Source organism: Cheilinus undulatus, linkage group 4 (genome assembly GCF_018320785.1).
Source record: "Cheilinus undulatus linkage group 4, ASM1832078v1, whole genome shotgun sequence".
Taxonomy (NCBI): domain Eukaryota; kingdom Metazoa; phylum Chordata; class Actinopteri; order Labriformes; family Labridae; genus Cheilinus; species Cheilinus undulatus.
Window position 1 is genome coordinate 34,402,066 of NC_054868.1, and position 14,799 is coordinate 34,416,864.

General features: G+C 38.5%; 1 protein-coding gene across 1 annotated transcript in view; it reads right to left on the reverse strand.

Moving 5' to 3' along the window:
- suclg1 (succinate-CoA ligase GDP/ADP-forming subunit alph) overlaps window positions 1-14,799 on the reverse strand; it is a 32,835-nt gene extending 18,036 nt beyond the window's left edge. Inside the window, exons 1-6 of the mRNA XM_041785429.1 lie at window positions 14,727-14,799; window positions 9,522-9,622; window positions 2,960-3,076; window positions 2,566-2,778; window positions 2,044-2,101; window positions 1,410-1,493 (exon numbers count right to left, since the gene is read on the reverse strand). Of these exons, the coding sequence (XP_041641363.1) occupies window positions 1,410-1,493; window positions 2,044-2,101; window positions 2,566-2,778; window positions 2,960-3,076; window positions 9,522-9,622; window positions 14,727-14,760 (607 nt within the window). The 5' untranslated portion in view covers window positions 14,761-14,799. The remainder of the gene's footprint in view (window positions 1-1,409; window positions 1,494-2,043; window positions 2,102-2,565; window positions 2,779-2,959; window positions 3,077-9,521; window positions 9,623-14,726) is intronic.

Here is a 14,799-nt window from a genome sequence, read left to right on the forward strand (position 1 = left end):
ATGGAGCCAGTCAGTGCGGGGCACTGCTGGGGGGTTATGAAGCCAAGCTTGCTCTGATAGCAGCCTTCAGCTCGTCGGTGTTGTTGAGTCTTGTGTCTCTGATCTTCCTTTTGGCATTTCCCCCAGAGATTCTCTATATGGTTCAGGCCAGACCAGCTGGCTGGCCAATCAAACACAGTAATACCAGAGAACCAGTTTCTGGGAGTTTTGGCCTAACTGTGGGCAGGTGCCAAGCCTCGCTGGAAAAGGAAATCAGTATTTCCCTAATGCTTCTCAGAGGATGGAAGCATGAAGTGCTCTCCTGGTAGATGGCTGACAGCGTTGACTCTGGTCTTGATAAAGCACAGTGGACCAGCAGCAGGAGATGACATGGCATTTTCATCTGAAAACAGGACTTTGGACCACTGAGCAACAGTCTTGTTTTCTCCATAGCCCAGGTGAGACACTTATATTGTCTGTGGTTCAGGATTGGTTCGACACTAAGAACACCTCACTTGTAGTCCATTTCCTGGACCTGTCTGTGTGGTGGCTCTTGATCCACTGACTCCAGTCATAGTACACTCCTTGTGAAGTTCCCTCTTAGTTCTTGACTCTGCTTTGTTTGACAATCCTCTGAAGGCTGATCTTGCTCCTGTTGCCTGTCTATCTTTTCTTACCATTTTTCCCTTCCAGTCAACTTTTCATGAATATGCTTTGATTAGCCTCTGAGAGCCCTTCTGTGGCTTACCCTCCTTGTGAAGGGTGTCAATGATCGTTCACGGCACTACAGTCAAGTCAGCAGTCTTCCCCAAGTCTTCTTCTTGGTTGTGTGTACTGAACCAGAATGAGGGAATAAAGGCTAGGTAAACCTTTTCAAATTGGGATTTTTCCACAATATTCTTATATTTTGAGATAGTGGGTTATTGTTTTTTGCTAGCTATAAGCCCTAATCATAAGGATTAAAAGTCTCGTAATGTTTAACTTTTGAGATGAATCCAGTATATATGGAAATTTAACATTCTATGGAAAATCACAGGAAAAAATGAACTTTTAAATGTCGTCTTTATTCTTTTAGATGCACATGTATATATAAGCCTATGTTAGATGTAGTATGGGGAATATGTATGAATAAGTTTGTGGAGTTTTAGGCTTGACCCAAACTCTGCAAACTTTAAAATGTCAAACTGGTGCCTGCTTTTTGTCAATTCTGAAGATAAAAGTAAAGAAACAAAGTAATGACAATTAATTCAATGTACAATTTAAGACTGATGTTTTATCATGGCTGTTTGGTATAAAGTGACCACCATGTCTGTCAGCCAAAATCAATATATTTTTTGATCAAAACTTTAATTCAGCTTTGCTTACTTTTACCAGCAGTTTTTGTGTGTGCAAAATCTAAAATCGATATGCCAAAGATTTCGATAACTCACCAACACAGAGTGACTGGCCCAGGCCAACTTGTGTAGTTTGGTGCACAGCTTCATATGTCAGTGTACCCGACCTGGAAACAATGCCTGAAAGAAACAATCCTTTATCATCAGCTTATCCTTGTAAAATTATGACCAAAACACAGCTGCAAACAAGAGCAATAAAATGGTATAAAATGCAATTGTGGTTTATATTTTAACACTGTCTGAGTTGTTTTTCTTTCCCTGACAACAGCAACAAATGAGATCAGATCTCAGTACAGAGCTGTAACAGCTGTTTTGTTTATGCTTTGGAAACGATGACAGTCGATTTTCTTTAAAACAGACTTTCTGTAAAGGTTCGTTGGTCATCAGCAGCACTCGCCGCTTATCCAGCTGTCAAGAGAGGAAAGTAAGAGTAGGATTGAAGAAATAAGTAGTTATAAAGTTTCCTTTGTGAAGAGAGGCTGCATCACGGTTCGGTTATAGAAATATTTTTTTCTGGTAAAGATGACATGGTCATTTCCTTTTTTTGTGGCACCGTGACTTATAATGCAACATCTAAAAAGGCAATTTATAATCTCATGTATGAACTGAGTTATGGTAAAAATGAAAGGATTGACTTTATTGTTCTAAAAGACAAAGCAGTAAAACTCACCGATTCTTCCTTTCTTGTGAATGTGCCCTGGCATGATCCCAATCTTACATTCACCAGGCTGCAAAAAATAATTTTATATGTCAATTCAAATAAAATCATTTACAATGGCATGCACACAAATCTACTTTGCATTTCTAGAAATCTTCTGACACTTGTTCCCCGGCTGAACCTGAACTTGGTTTAAGATTCTTTTTGCTGCAGAAAAGCTTCTTTTTCCAGAGTGAAGTAATCTATTATTTATCTTCTCCCCAACACCATGAGCTCACTTTAAATAACCCAGAACAAACTCAATGAATATTCACTACACAAATTTCCATGAGTAAAGACAACTTCTTCAAGTTTTCTTTGTCAAGATAATTCTACTAGACCCCCAAACACTCAATTTTCAACCCATAAAGCAATCATAATCTGTTCCCTCAAACATGGACACAAAGTGAAGAAAACAGCAGCATAAGTAAAGAATTAACACTTTTATCAGCCTTATTTAAAGGTTACTTTGTTTAATCAATTGCGTGAGCTTACATTGATGACTCCTGGGCAGTTGGGCCCTATGAGGCGGGTGTTGTTCTGGCGCAGCAGCTTATGTTTGACTCTGACCATGTCCTGCTGGGGGATGCCCTCAGTGATGCACACCACCAGAGGGATCTCTGCGTCAATGGCCTCAATGATGGCTGCTGCCGCGAACGGAGGAGGCACATAAATCACAGTGGCATCTGCCCCTGTGCCCTCCTTTGCCTGAGACATGGATGGAAAAAAAAAAGTTGCTGCATAAAACTGGAAATTCAAAAGTTATGAAATAGCACCACCTAATGTTTTCTTTAGATATCATCTGTTGAGCTCCACAGGTATTTTCCACCGTAGGAAACATTTCAGTTTTAAACGTATTTAGGGTGGATAGAAAAAGAGTCATACATACCTCTTTTACTGAGTTAAAGACCGGCAGACCAAGGTGCGTCTTACCACCTTTACCAGGGGAAACTCCTCCGACTAACTGGGAGCCATAGTCAAGAGCCTGCTGACTGTGAAACGTCCCCTACGAAGAAAGAAGAGGCAGTGTGTGTGTATGAGTGCGTAATGAAGTGGGGTACAGCCACTTCTGCAGCGTCAACCTTGAGATATCATTACAGACAGAGAGGAAGGAGGAAATATGCTGCCATCCAGGATTAATCACCTGTGCTGCGGAGGAAGGGAATGGAATCAGAAGTGAGGCAGGGTTAGTCTAGTGACACAGCTGCTTCCAAATACAGATATATCTGATAAGAAGAGATTGAGATGCCCCTGACCGATGAATAATGATGGGTTTTGTTTTGTTTAATCATCTTGCAAAACATTAAAAAAAAAAGCTGCTTTGGATGTGATCCAAAACAGGTGGCAAAATGTCTACCATGACAGAAATATTTCTCACACTTTCACTTCTTTGTAGAATACGAGACACCTGTCATCACTGTGCTGCTACAGCTTAAAAATTTCAGTCCCAACAGCCATGAAGGCATTCGATTTTCTGAGGCTAAATACAAAGAAATGAAATTTTAAAGAGTGTGTGTGGATGGGGGGTGGGTGATCATATCTTGAGCCCAAAAAGCTCCTAAAAGAGAGGAAAACTATAAACTACTACAATAGTGTAATTGCAAACACAAGGATAAGCATCAGTCTTTGCTTCCATTGTTGTAAAAATTCATCTGGTGGGTGTATGTTTCCTTCTGCAGAGACTACATGAGTATGTCTTTACACATAGCTGGTCAGATATGACGAGCTTCTCTGAAATCCTAACGTCTCTTTTCTTCACAATGCCATACAAAACACATTCCAGTCTTGAGCCACAACACAAAGTCAAAAAAACTTTTCTGATGAGGGTCCCTATCAATTTTTAAGGCTTGGATATAGACATGTGTACATAAATAAGTCCTGCAATTCTTTACATAAGCAACAACATAAAAAAACTGGCCTAGCTGATATTGTATACATCTCCCCACAGTGGCTCTTTAAGGGTTTTTTTTACTGTGTATTTCCCCAACAGCAGTGTAACGAAATGTTGTCATTATGCCTAGAAACATGCATATTAGCACTGTGATGCTGTGATATTGGGTGCCCCTGTCTGTTAGTTCACAAGGGATGGGTACCAAAAATCACCAGTACTGGTACTAAAGCATATCTGATGCCTACCCAGCTGAATCATAACTCAGATTTAGGTACTTTATTTCGGTACCTAGAGCCAAAGATGCTAAATGGCCAATGCTCTCTGTTCATTATTGCCCTTTAGCATTCAGATCTGTACATTTTATAAAGAATCTATGCTCTATGTTTGGTACCAATAAAATGAATGCAATACCTTTCAACTTGTGCAGATATCTTAAGGCAGATGACAATGCCACGCTACACTTTGGCAGTTTGACACTTGGCGTTTCTACTGGATCAAGCACCACACAGAGTCTGTGGAGTCATTTTTTCCACTTAAACGTATCAATACAATGTATTGATTTAGCACCATTATTAGACAAAAACAAATGATATTCAACTGTAGTTCACATTGTGTTAGGAGTGCAAAATAGTATGGCACAGTGGGAAGACCACACATAACAACGTTCCCCTGCTGTCTACATGTCCGCCTCCGTAACACCTCTGTTACAGTATCCAAAGCTGACACAGGCATACATGTAACACCTTGGTCAAGTTCACAGTGCTGTTTAAAACGAGGATATTTTTACCCCTGTGACAGTTTGCCTTCACTATGAACATAGCAGAGCTATAACAGGGGGATGAGGTGATCTCCCTTCTGTGGGAGGTATTTACAAAGGCGTTACAGAGGCGAAAAAGGGGCTAAGCATTACACTGCCTGTAAAACGCACTAAGCCCGTTGCATATTTTACCCTTTAATTGATTTTATAAATCAATCATAGTCAATATAATTTGGCTTTTTTGATGAAAACTCATTACTGTCAATGTGAAATCAGATTTCTACAAAGTAATGAAAATCAAATAAAAATATGTAAGATGATATTAGTGATTGCATAAATTTCCTCCCCCTTGACCTAATTCTGCAGAGGTCCAGCCAGTTGGTGCTACTAGTTTCACAGTTAGTGAAATGGGGAATATGCTGTGCCCAGAAGGTCCAGTCACTGGTTAATCAGTATTCCTGGCTACCGTTGCACCATGAAGATAAAAGAACACTCCAAGCAACTCAGAGAAAATGTTGTTGAAAAGTATAAGTCAGTGGGTGGATACAAACATATTCCAAGGCACTTGGACTTCCAAAGCCCCTGGAGTTAAATTAAACCTATCATCGAGAAACTGAAGGAATATGACGCACAAATCTATATAAACTGGGTGACGTTGCAAGAGGAAGAATAGTGAGAGGCTACCAAGACACCTATGACAACTCTGAAGGAGCTACAAGCTTGAAAAGCTGAGATGGGAGAGACTCTACATATAACAAATGTTGCACGGGTTCTTCACCAGTCAAAGCTTTATGGGAGAGTGGCAAAGAGAAAGCCATGAAAGTGCTGTGGTCTGATGAGACCAGATGTGCATGCCTGACTGAGACCTATCCACACAGATTTAGTGCTGTGATTGCAGCAAAAGGTGCATCTACTAAATACCGACTTGAAGGGGATGAATATTTATGCAGTCACTTATTTTACACACATAATTTTATTTGACATTGCTTTGTACATTTTTTAACTTGATCGTGGTAGGCTAATCCTATCAGTTTAGGGTAAGCTAGGCATTCCTGCTAACTCTGCTTTTACGCAAATATCACCATCAAGCCCAATTTGAAACAACAAATCCAGATAAAACTGTAATAAAATGCAAGGAAAACTAAAGCATCAGGAGATGAATCTTCAGAGGGAATCTCACATGTACAGTACTTTCCCAGAAAAAAGAAAAAGTTCATTACTGCAGAGTAAATTGATTTTCTGCTGAACAAATCCTATCAGTCTGTAGTCAGTTAATTATTACTGAAGATGCTGAAACAATGTAGATAAAGCAGCCAGGGGTCATAACTACAAGTCCAAATAAATGACCCCCATGTAAAAATTATAACCAGCCTATTAAGAGGAATTAGAAGCCATGAATCAGCATTTTTCTCCAAATTGAAATATACTCCTTAACCCTGCTAACTTTGCTGTTTTTGCCAGTCATTATTATCGCAAATGTTAGGACAATAAATTTGAAAAATTGCTTGCTTATCAGGCCAGAAAGACACCCAAATGTGCACTCAATAGCTCTCGCTTCATTTCTCATCCTTTTCTAATTATCCGGAGTGTTCACTGGAACTATATTTAACAACCTTTTATAATGTTGAAGAGAAACTGGAGGATGAAAAATGGAAAGTGCATCGAGGACAGAAGGGGGGATATAAATCTGTAAAGTCCACGTTTCTGGCTTGTTGAACACACTAGGCAAGATTTTTATTCTCCTTCACTGGACACGGTTCAAAGGGAATCACCTGAGCTTTTTCATGCTCTGGAAAAATAACTTGAAGGATCAACAACCGTGCACTCAAAGTTTGGGGTAAAGTCACAGAAGTCAAAGTGAAACTATATCTCTTCATGTCAAGCTGAAGTGAAACAAATCTGATTTTACACTGACAGGTTTGAGCCTAAACAAAGATTGTGGTCTTGAGATTTTTAACATATTCCAACAATAGCATACGGTGTAACTAAGATGTTTCCCTAAACATATACTTGTGTAAAATCAGGTCCAGTACTGGCATTCGTATTTAAAGTAACATTTGACCTTTTTGCCAATATTTTTCTTGGCAATTCATAGTGTCCATTTTTAAATAAGCTACAGTACTGGATTTATTTGAATTGTTTTAGCAGTTCAACTTCTTGAAATGTCACTGGAACATTTTTACAAACTGTTTGTCACTGATCTATCATTATGTATGCAATCAGAGCTTGTTCAAGATGGGGGGTGTACTAAAATGCAAGCTCAACATCACCAGGTTTTCTTTGGGAAAACTGGCTCATCTTAGCTTTCAGCTCCAGTTACAGATAGCAGCTATCATTGAGCTGGTTATAAACTTTCTGTTAACACAGGCTTTCTGCGTGAGGGACCAAGCAAGCTCAGATTAAAAGGGGTGTTTAGCTGGCTGTCTGGTTCTGTCAGATTAGGATGAATACAAAAAGACTGCTGATGCACTACAGGAGAGAGACACTGCAGAAAATGAATGTGTTAACTGTATAGCAGGCAGATTAATACTTGATTTTGCCATCCAACAAACTCTTGGTGCTTCTTTTTTTCTGATGTGAAAATGTCACACAGCAAAGCCCTTCAATTTCAACACAGATACATGATTTCAGCAGGATATTCCCCATGATTTCAGCACGATATTCCCAAATGGTAATCAAGTTGGAAATGCCATGGAAAGTACATGAAAATAACTTTTTATTCTTTGCTAAATCAAAGTAGAATTAATGCACTTTATTTATTCAGCAAATTATAATATCATACAATAGCATGCAGGCTAAAGTCTAACGGTGATACCTAAAGAATCCAACTTTAACCTGTGTTTTCATATATAACCATTTGTGTTTAATTTATTTCTAGAACATTAGGTCCAAACATTAAAATGTAGAGTTCTTGCCAAACATCAGTCACTGGCAAATAACATGGGCATGAACAGATGTCAGTAGTAGATGTTAATCTGTTGTGCTGTATCAATTTAAGGCTGGCATCTAACACACCTATCGGCTGATTAAGAGAAGAGATTTATTACTGGGCTGAGGATATGGCCTATTGGACAAACTCTGATCAGTTTCATGGTCAAAAATGAGAAAAAATATCAACATTGTGGGAGTTTTGCAACAAAAGATGTAATGACAAAACAACAGCCACTGTCTAAGTTGTAACTTTATACATTTGTATTGGCATCAGTTACATTCAGTGCATCTCTAATTAAAATGCTAGTTTCTTGAGATGCTGTGTCGTCATTGTCCTTTCTCTGTTTGGATGGTCTGCAAAAATCAAAAATGGGAATACAAACAAGTACGGGGGGGGGGTACAGTGCCATTCTGTGATATAACAAATATACAGTGCCTATAAAACGTATACAATAAAATATTTTACCTTTTTATTGATTTTACAAATCAATCATGGTCAATATAATTTTGCTTTTTTTAATCTAAAAAAAACACTTTTTAATGTCAAAGTGAAAACAGATTTCTAAAAAGTGTAGACGCTATGTTCAGCAGACACCACTGTACATCACCACAAACACACCATCAACATAGGAAGCATGGTGGTGGCAACATCATGCTGTGGGGATGCTTCTCAGCAACCAGCCCTGGAAAGCTTGTAAAGGTAAAGGGTAAATGAATGCTGAAAAATACAGGACAATCTTATTCAGTCTGCAGGAGACCTAAGCGTACAGCGAAAGTCTCACAGAAAGGGTTTAAAGACAACAAGGTGAATGTTCTGGAGTGGAGGAGTCACCTGTTTTACTTTATATTGACCACGATTGATTTATAAAATCAACAAAAGGGTAAAACATCCAAACAGTTGAATACTTTTCATAGGCACTGTTATGTCTGGATCTTCAAGTTTCAATTGATATACTCCTTAAACTGAAAATCTATAATGCATGCAGGAAACATTCTGATACATATGACAACACTTTACAGCCAATTTTAAGCCATAACTCTGAACATAACCTTGTACCCACCAGGTTATGTGTTTAGAGAAAACAGTGATCTAGCCTTGTTAAAAAACAGCCAGCTTGATGGCATGAGAAACTCTGACTTTTAGTTTAACAGACTATAGACTGACCCTCTAATCTCACTTGGTAGTACAATCCTCAGGTGAGTTATTCTGCCAGGAAAAAACATTTGATATCAGCTACATACATCATTGTACATGCCACTTTATTTGCTGGTGGGTTGAGATCTGCCAACAGTGCAAATATGGGCAAATGTTCACCCAGTGCATCTGGACATTGCTATTTTTTTCTGTGTTCAACGCCAAGTCTCCAACTTTGCCGTATCAATTCTCTATGTACGACATCCATTAAATGTTTGTCTGCTTAGAGAGACAGCAAAGGCCCTAAGGAATTTTTTTAGTTGTGGAGGAGTGCTGCAGCAATCACAAAGATATTGTGAGAAAATATAATTTATTTTTTCATAGCACTTCCTGAGGCAACAGAAGAATATTCAACTAGACTGAAACTCTACTGGCAGAGGATATATGCTGCATTATCCAAAAACAGATCCTGAGACAAAACTTCAGAAGAAAATATCACTAATATTGATTGCATGTTATGAAGGCTTCCTTCAACAAGATGCATAAGAACTGGAAATAATAAACATCTACAGTCTCTTCCCTCTCTCATACTGAAAGGTCAAGACACAAATCAGTTGTAACAGAGAGTTTGGGTGTTTTGAGTGAGAAAGTTCTGGGATTTCACAACAGGAGTGGGGTAATCTGAAGCAGCAACAAAATAAACATGCTGTCATGGGTAACCATCGGTTAGTACAAACCTGCTTCCCTGTGAAACCTTGGCAAATGACCTTCGTGTTCTTGTTGATGTACAGGTTTTGTCTCGTTCCTGTATAGCAGTGCCTGACTCCAGTCTGCTGCACTGAGTGGAGAAAGAAACACGCTTATTTTAGGTGAAATATTAATACATCATCAATATTTTCCAACAAAACCTGCAGAGTAAAATCCTCCCATGCATTTGTTGACAAACACAAAGGAGAACAACAAATTGGCACAGGTGAATTGGCAACAGCCTATTCACTTTTCTTGCAGTGAATTATTCTAGCAGTGTTATGGCAACATTCAGTTTATTTCTGTTGAATCTTGTATTACTGCCAAGTTTCAGCTTTACTTCAGACTTAATGGCTGACCGTTATTTGCACTGGGTATCACAAAAAATGTTGTGTCCTTATGATATTTCACTTAAAAGCTAAGGTGTTTAAGCCATGGAGGTGGTGAAGTGTCGGCATATCAGCAAATGTTTTGGTCTATGCCCTCTTTAATTCCCAGATTATTCCCCATTTCCCAATTTCTTTCTGCAAATGAAAGCCAACTAACTTGTAATTTAGTGTATTGGGCAGGGAACTGTGCACATATATTGCCAATAAAAGAAAAAATATAGGCCTATATGTTTTACCAGTCAAGGGCCGTCTAAAAACTGGGTTGGCCACCAGAATTGGAAATGAAGCCTTTGTCTAATTACACTCTAACTGACAGAATTATGATGCTAAGATTTGTGATCACACTTCCAATTTCAAGTAAATGCACATTTTATAAGCTTAACTGTGAGCTCATTATGCCTGTTTGGACTATTTAATTCATTAACATTCAATTAAATGGAGAGGAAAAAACAGAGTTGTGGCTAAGCTGTGTGATTTTTTTTTTGTTCTTTCAGCTCACTGTTTTGCTTTGCTAGCTGACGTGTTTACTGTGTGGCTTAGTTCAATCTCCCAACTCTTATCAAATCTGTTTCCATCAGCTTCAGACAGCTGTCTTCAAATCCCCTGCCTAGACACGATATAGCAAGCAGCAACACACAGGCATTTATGTCAAAGGGCAAGTGAGGAGACTTTAGTTTAAACGTGAGACAACTGGCAAGACAAGGACTGCTGCTGTTTTTAACAACGCTTCCTTGAAGTTTCACTGCACAACAGAACAAAACACAAACGAGACAAGTGATTTGAAATATTATCAGAGTAGTATTTGTACCAGCAGATAAAGGATTACAAAGTAGTATCAGTATGGGCAGATACACACATTTCTGCCAATATTTACAGCTGATAAATCAGCTGCACAAATAAGCAGGATGTGTAAATGTACCGTAACGTTTCACCTTAGGCAGTTAAGCATTAAGCTTACAGAGATTTAATCAGAGCCAACAAACCTCACTCAGCTGAAGTTCATCTCCTTTCTCGTCCTCATTCCTTGACCTTATGACTAAAGTTTGTTCTAAGGAAAGACGTTTTAGGTCTGAAATACAACTAGTTATTTTTTGCACTTGAGATAGGATGCAAGATATTGGATTTTAGCCAATATCCAATATGCAGATACTTACAAAATTATTTTAGCCATAAATGTCAATATTGACATTTAAAAGTAGTTGTGCCCTACAACTTTAGTCCTTAAAACATACAATTTAAAATCTGAGGATGAAACAATTTAAGTGTAAGTTTAAGTGTAAGTGATGATGATGATGAAGAACAAAGAGAAAGATTTCAGCTGACATATATCTTTTGTTTGCGCCTAAAAAATTCAGTTATTTCTTTGTACGACGAATATTTACATCTGATATACGCAGATTTTTAAAGCCAAAATACCAGCTATAAATATGGGCAGAAATTTTCACATCTGCTGATAACAGTCACTCACTTTTTTAAAGATTATTTTCTAGGTGCTTTGCCTTAATTTGATAGGACAGCTGAAGAAATACAGGAAAGATGGCGAGAGAAAATGGGGGAAGACATGCATCAAACATGTACATTGAGGACTATAGCAGCCTGCTCTACCCACAAGCTACACAAACGCCCTGATTATACGCTTCTTAAGCCAGTATCTCCTGATACCGATGTCATGTTGATATCATGCATCCCTATGCTTTTTGTGTTAACTGAAGTACTTTGTAAGGACTGTTTCAAGTAACCACTAAGCAAACCTGTACCCTTATCAAGAGAATTACTTTCAATGATACTTTTTAATAATAATCTTAAAGCATATTTGATCAATCCAATATTGTGCATTAGATATGGGTAATATTGGCAATAATGTATCCCAGAGGATTAAAAATAGCCATGGTAGTGCTTTAATTACCACCATGAAGATGGTGTTGACTGAGTAATGACTGAATAATAAATGCCTTAAGACTAAGTGTCTCTTTCCACCAGCAGCACCAGTGCCTCTGTGCGAAGATGATCAAACTCCTGCTTATGATGTCAGGCCAGTTTGCCAAAATTCCTGATGTAACTCAGTTTGCGTGAAAATAATGCATCCACAATAAATCACTTCCAGTACCCCTGGAATTGTCGTCTTTTTTTTCTTGTTGTTTTGACTGGAAGCATTTTTTTTAAAAGTATCCCAACATGATCAGACAAGCTCAGCTAACTGGATAGATCTCTCATATGTATATTGAACAAAAAAACCTCACTAGATATCTGCATTTTTAGTAATTTGAGCTTATAAACTCACCAGTAAGCTGCCATGTTTTGGTCTGCACTGGTAGTGTGACGTCACTGGGCCGGAGCGCTCCTTTACCTTTAGACTGGCAGCATGGTTAGCTGCTTGAATCTGCTGCTACAACACCCCCCTTAACAGCTTTCATACCAGGCACGAGTTTGCTACTTGATACCTGTATCTCCCTGCTGTCTAAACCCTGTCATTTTTCCTAAGTTTTACCTCAATAAACCTCCCTACACTTAATTGATTCAGTGTATAGTCGAACCATTTCAGGAGCTTTTCAAAATAAAAGCATTATGTAAAAATGAAAGGGGTTTCCCCAACAAAATGCTAAAAAAGGCTTTTACTTTGAAAAGCACAAAACAGCAGTGTTTTGTACTGTGTTTATCTTTACCTGCAACATTTTGTACCTTGTGGAAACAAAAAGTTTCATAAACAGTAGATGTTTGGGGAGCAGCTGTATCAAACAGACACATTTGAGCTCATGGCCTTCATCAGGTTCATCAAAAAACAGATTGCAAACACATTCTCCCAATGTGGATGTACATATTTGCTACAACAAGGTAAATATGGTAGGCTGTATTTATCATTTTACTTTTTATTTTGACCGATAACTGCTTGTGGTGCACATAAAAAATAGGCAAGACCTCAAATCTCAAAATTCGCTGTGTGTGAAGTGTGTAGCATGTGAAATGCAGCCCTGGGAGTCTGTTCAGCTGGTTAAATCATAGGAATCATGAGGGGTTACCAGTGCGGACCAAAACATGGCAGCCTCCTGGTGTGTTCATAAGCTCAAATTTACTCAAAATGTAGATATTTAGGATATCTAGTTAGTTTTTTAATTCAGTATAGATATGAGAGACACAATTATCTATCCAATAAGGTAAATTTGTCTGATCATGCAGGGTTCCTTTTCAAAACACCTGCAGAGGAGCACACTGCACTATGCTCACTGCTGGTGCATGCATGCCAGCAGGTGCTTGTAAAATGTGATTTTGAAACACCTGGCAGTAATACCATAAAACCTGGTGTTGGGAAGGTTTAACAGTAGTAAAAGATGAAAAACCAACCAATCCCATCATGCATCCCTAATTCAGTGCATCCCTAATTACGCCTGAGAAAAGCACTGATTGTACACATTAAAGCAAAGCTATATTTTTACTTAATCAGAATATGCACCTTTCATTGTTTATGTCCAACCGGGGACAAAGAGGCTTTTTTTCCTTGAGGTGGCTACAGAGTTCAAAGTAAACACAGTAAAAGTTTAGTGATTTTAAAGACTTGAACATGAAAAAAACAGATGAAATAACTGATTTGACACTGAAAAATGTGTTTAACAATTAATTAACAATTTGACAATCAACTTACGGTTAAAAAAAAGGTCACCAAACAAGACTGCTATGGCCCCAGATTTTATTTACTTAAACTTCTTTTGAAACTTTGTTTTGTTTATTGTTCATTTAACATATCCATTTTAGAAGGGGAAAAAATAGCTGAGGTCATAAATATGTTTAAAAAAAAGAGTAAAATTTTGCTCAGATGACATGAGACGGTGAGCTCCACAAATCCAGAGAGCACACTAAAGCCCAAATCTAAACAATTACAAGCACTCTGGTTTAACACACACTGTCTGAAAATTTGACCTCCTTTAATTTGACCTGATCTTCTATCAACTTTAATGAAAAAGCGTCAAACAGCCTCCTGACTCTGCCACAATAAAAGGTCAGATAAAGCCAACTTTAAGATAAAAACAATCAGTTGGCTCTCACTTATCCTCTGTGAAGGGTAATATGTTGACTTGACTTACTTGACTATATATTTGGGGTTTTGATACAGCATAAAAGGACTTTCTAACAAGGTTAAAGCAGCGTTTTCAGCCTCACAGACTGAACTTTGGTCTCGTTTCAGAGCCTCACACATGGACGAGTTATCAACGACACTGTACAAAGTTCAGATTGTCTCTTGAGTTAAATGTCCCAACTTCTTGACAACTAATACTAACTTACTGTTTTTAATTTTTAAAAAGTCAAGCGATGTCAGCTGTGTGTCACATTGCATTGGTACTGTAAACATGCAGGTTGCAGTCAGGCTGACGAACAGCTAAGGTAGCTCCTTGCAACTGCTGTTATATACTAAACATGAGCTACTCAAGCAGAGCAAAAGGACAGGCTACATTCAGTTAACAGGACATGTGAGGTCAAAGACCAGGACTTGCTCTCCCCCAGTAGCAGGCTAACGGGAGGGTTAAAGTTAGATAGCAGCAGAGCGGTCCTGGACAGCTAGCTTGATGGCTAGCTGCCTGGCTAACTGTCATTGAGATATAACAGCATATTCCGTTGGCATGCTAACGTGGCTACCTAGCCTGAATGCCAAGTGACAGCAAAACCAAGGGGAGCTTTGCTAGCTGCAGTTAGACATTGGGGTCTTCCGACACTCTTCTCATATTTGAGACACATTACATGAGAACACTTCTGCAAGAGAAACTTTACTGCCAAACACTTTAAGTGACAAAATATAAAATAAACTGAAATACTTACAAAGCAGCCTGGCAAACAACCTGCTGTGAGACATCTTCGGTCATTCACCAATGACACCAGAGGCTGAGGACCC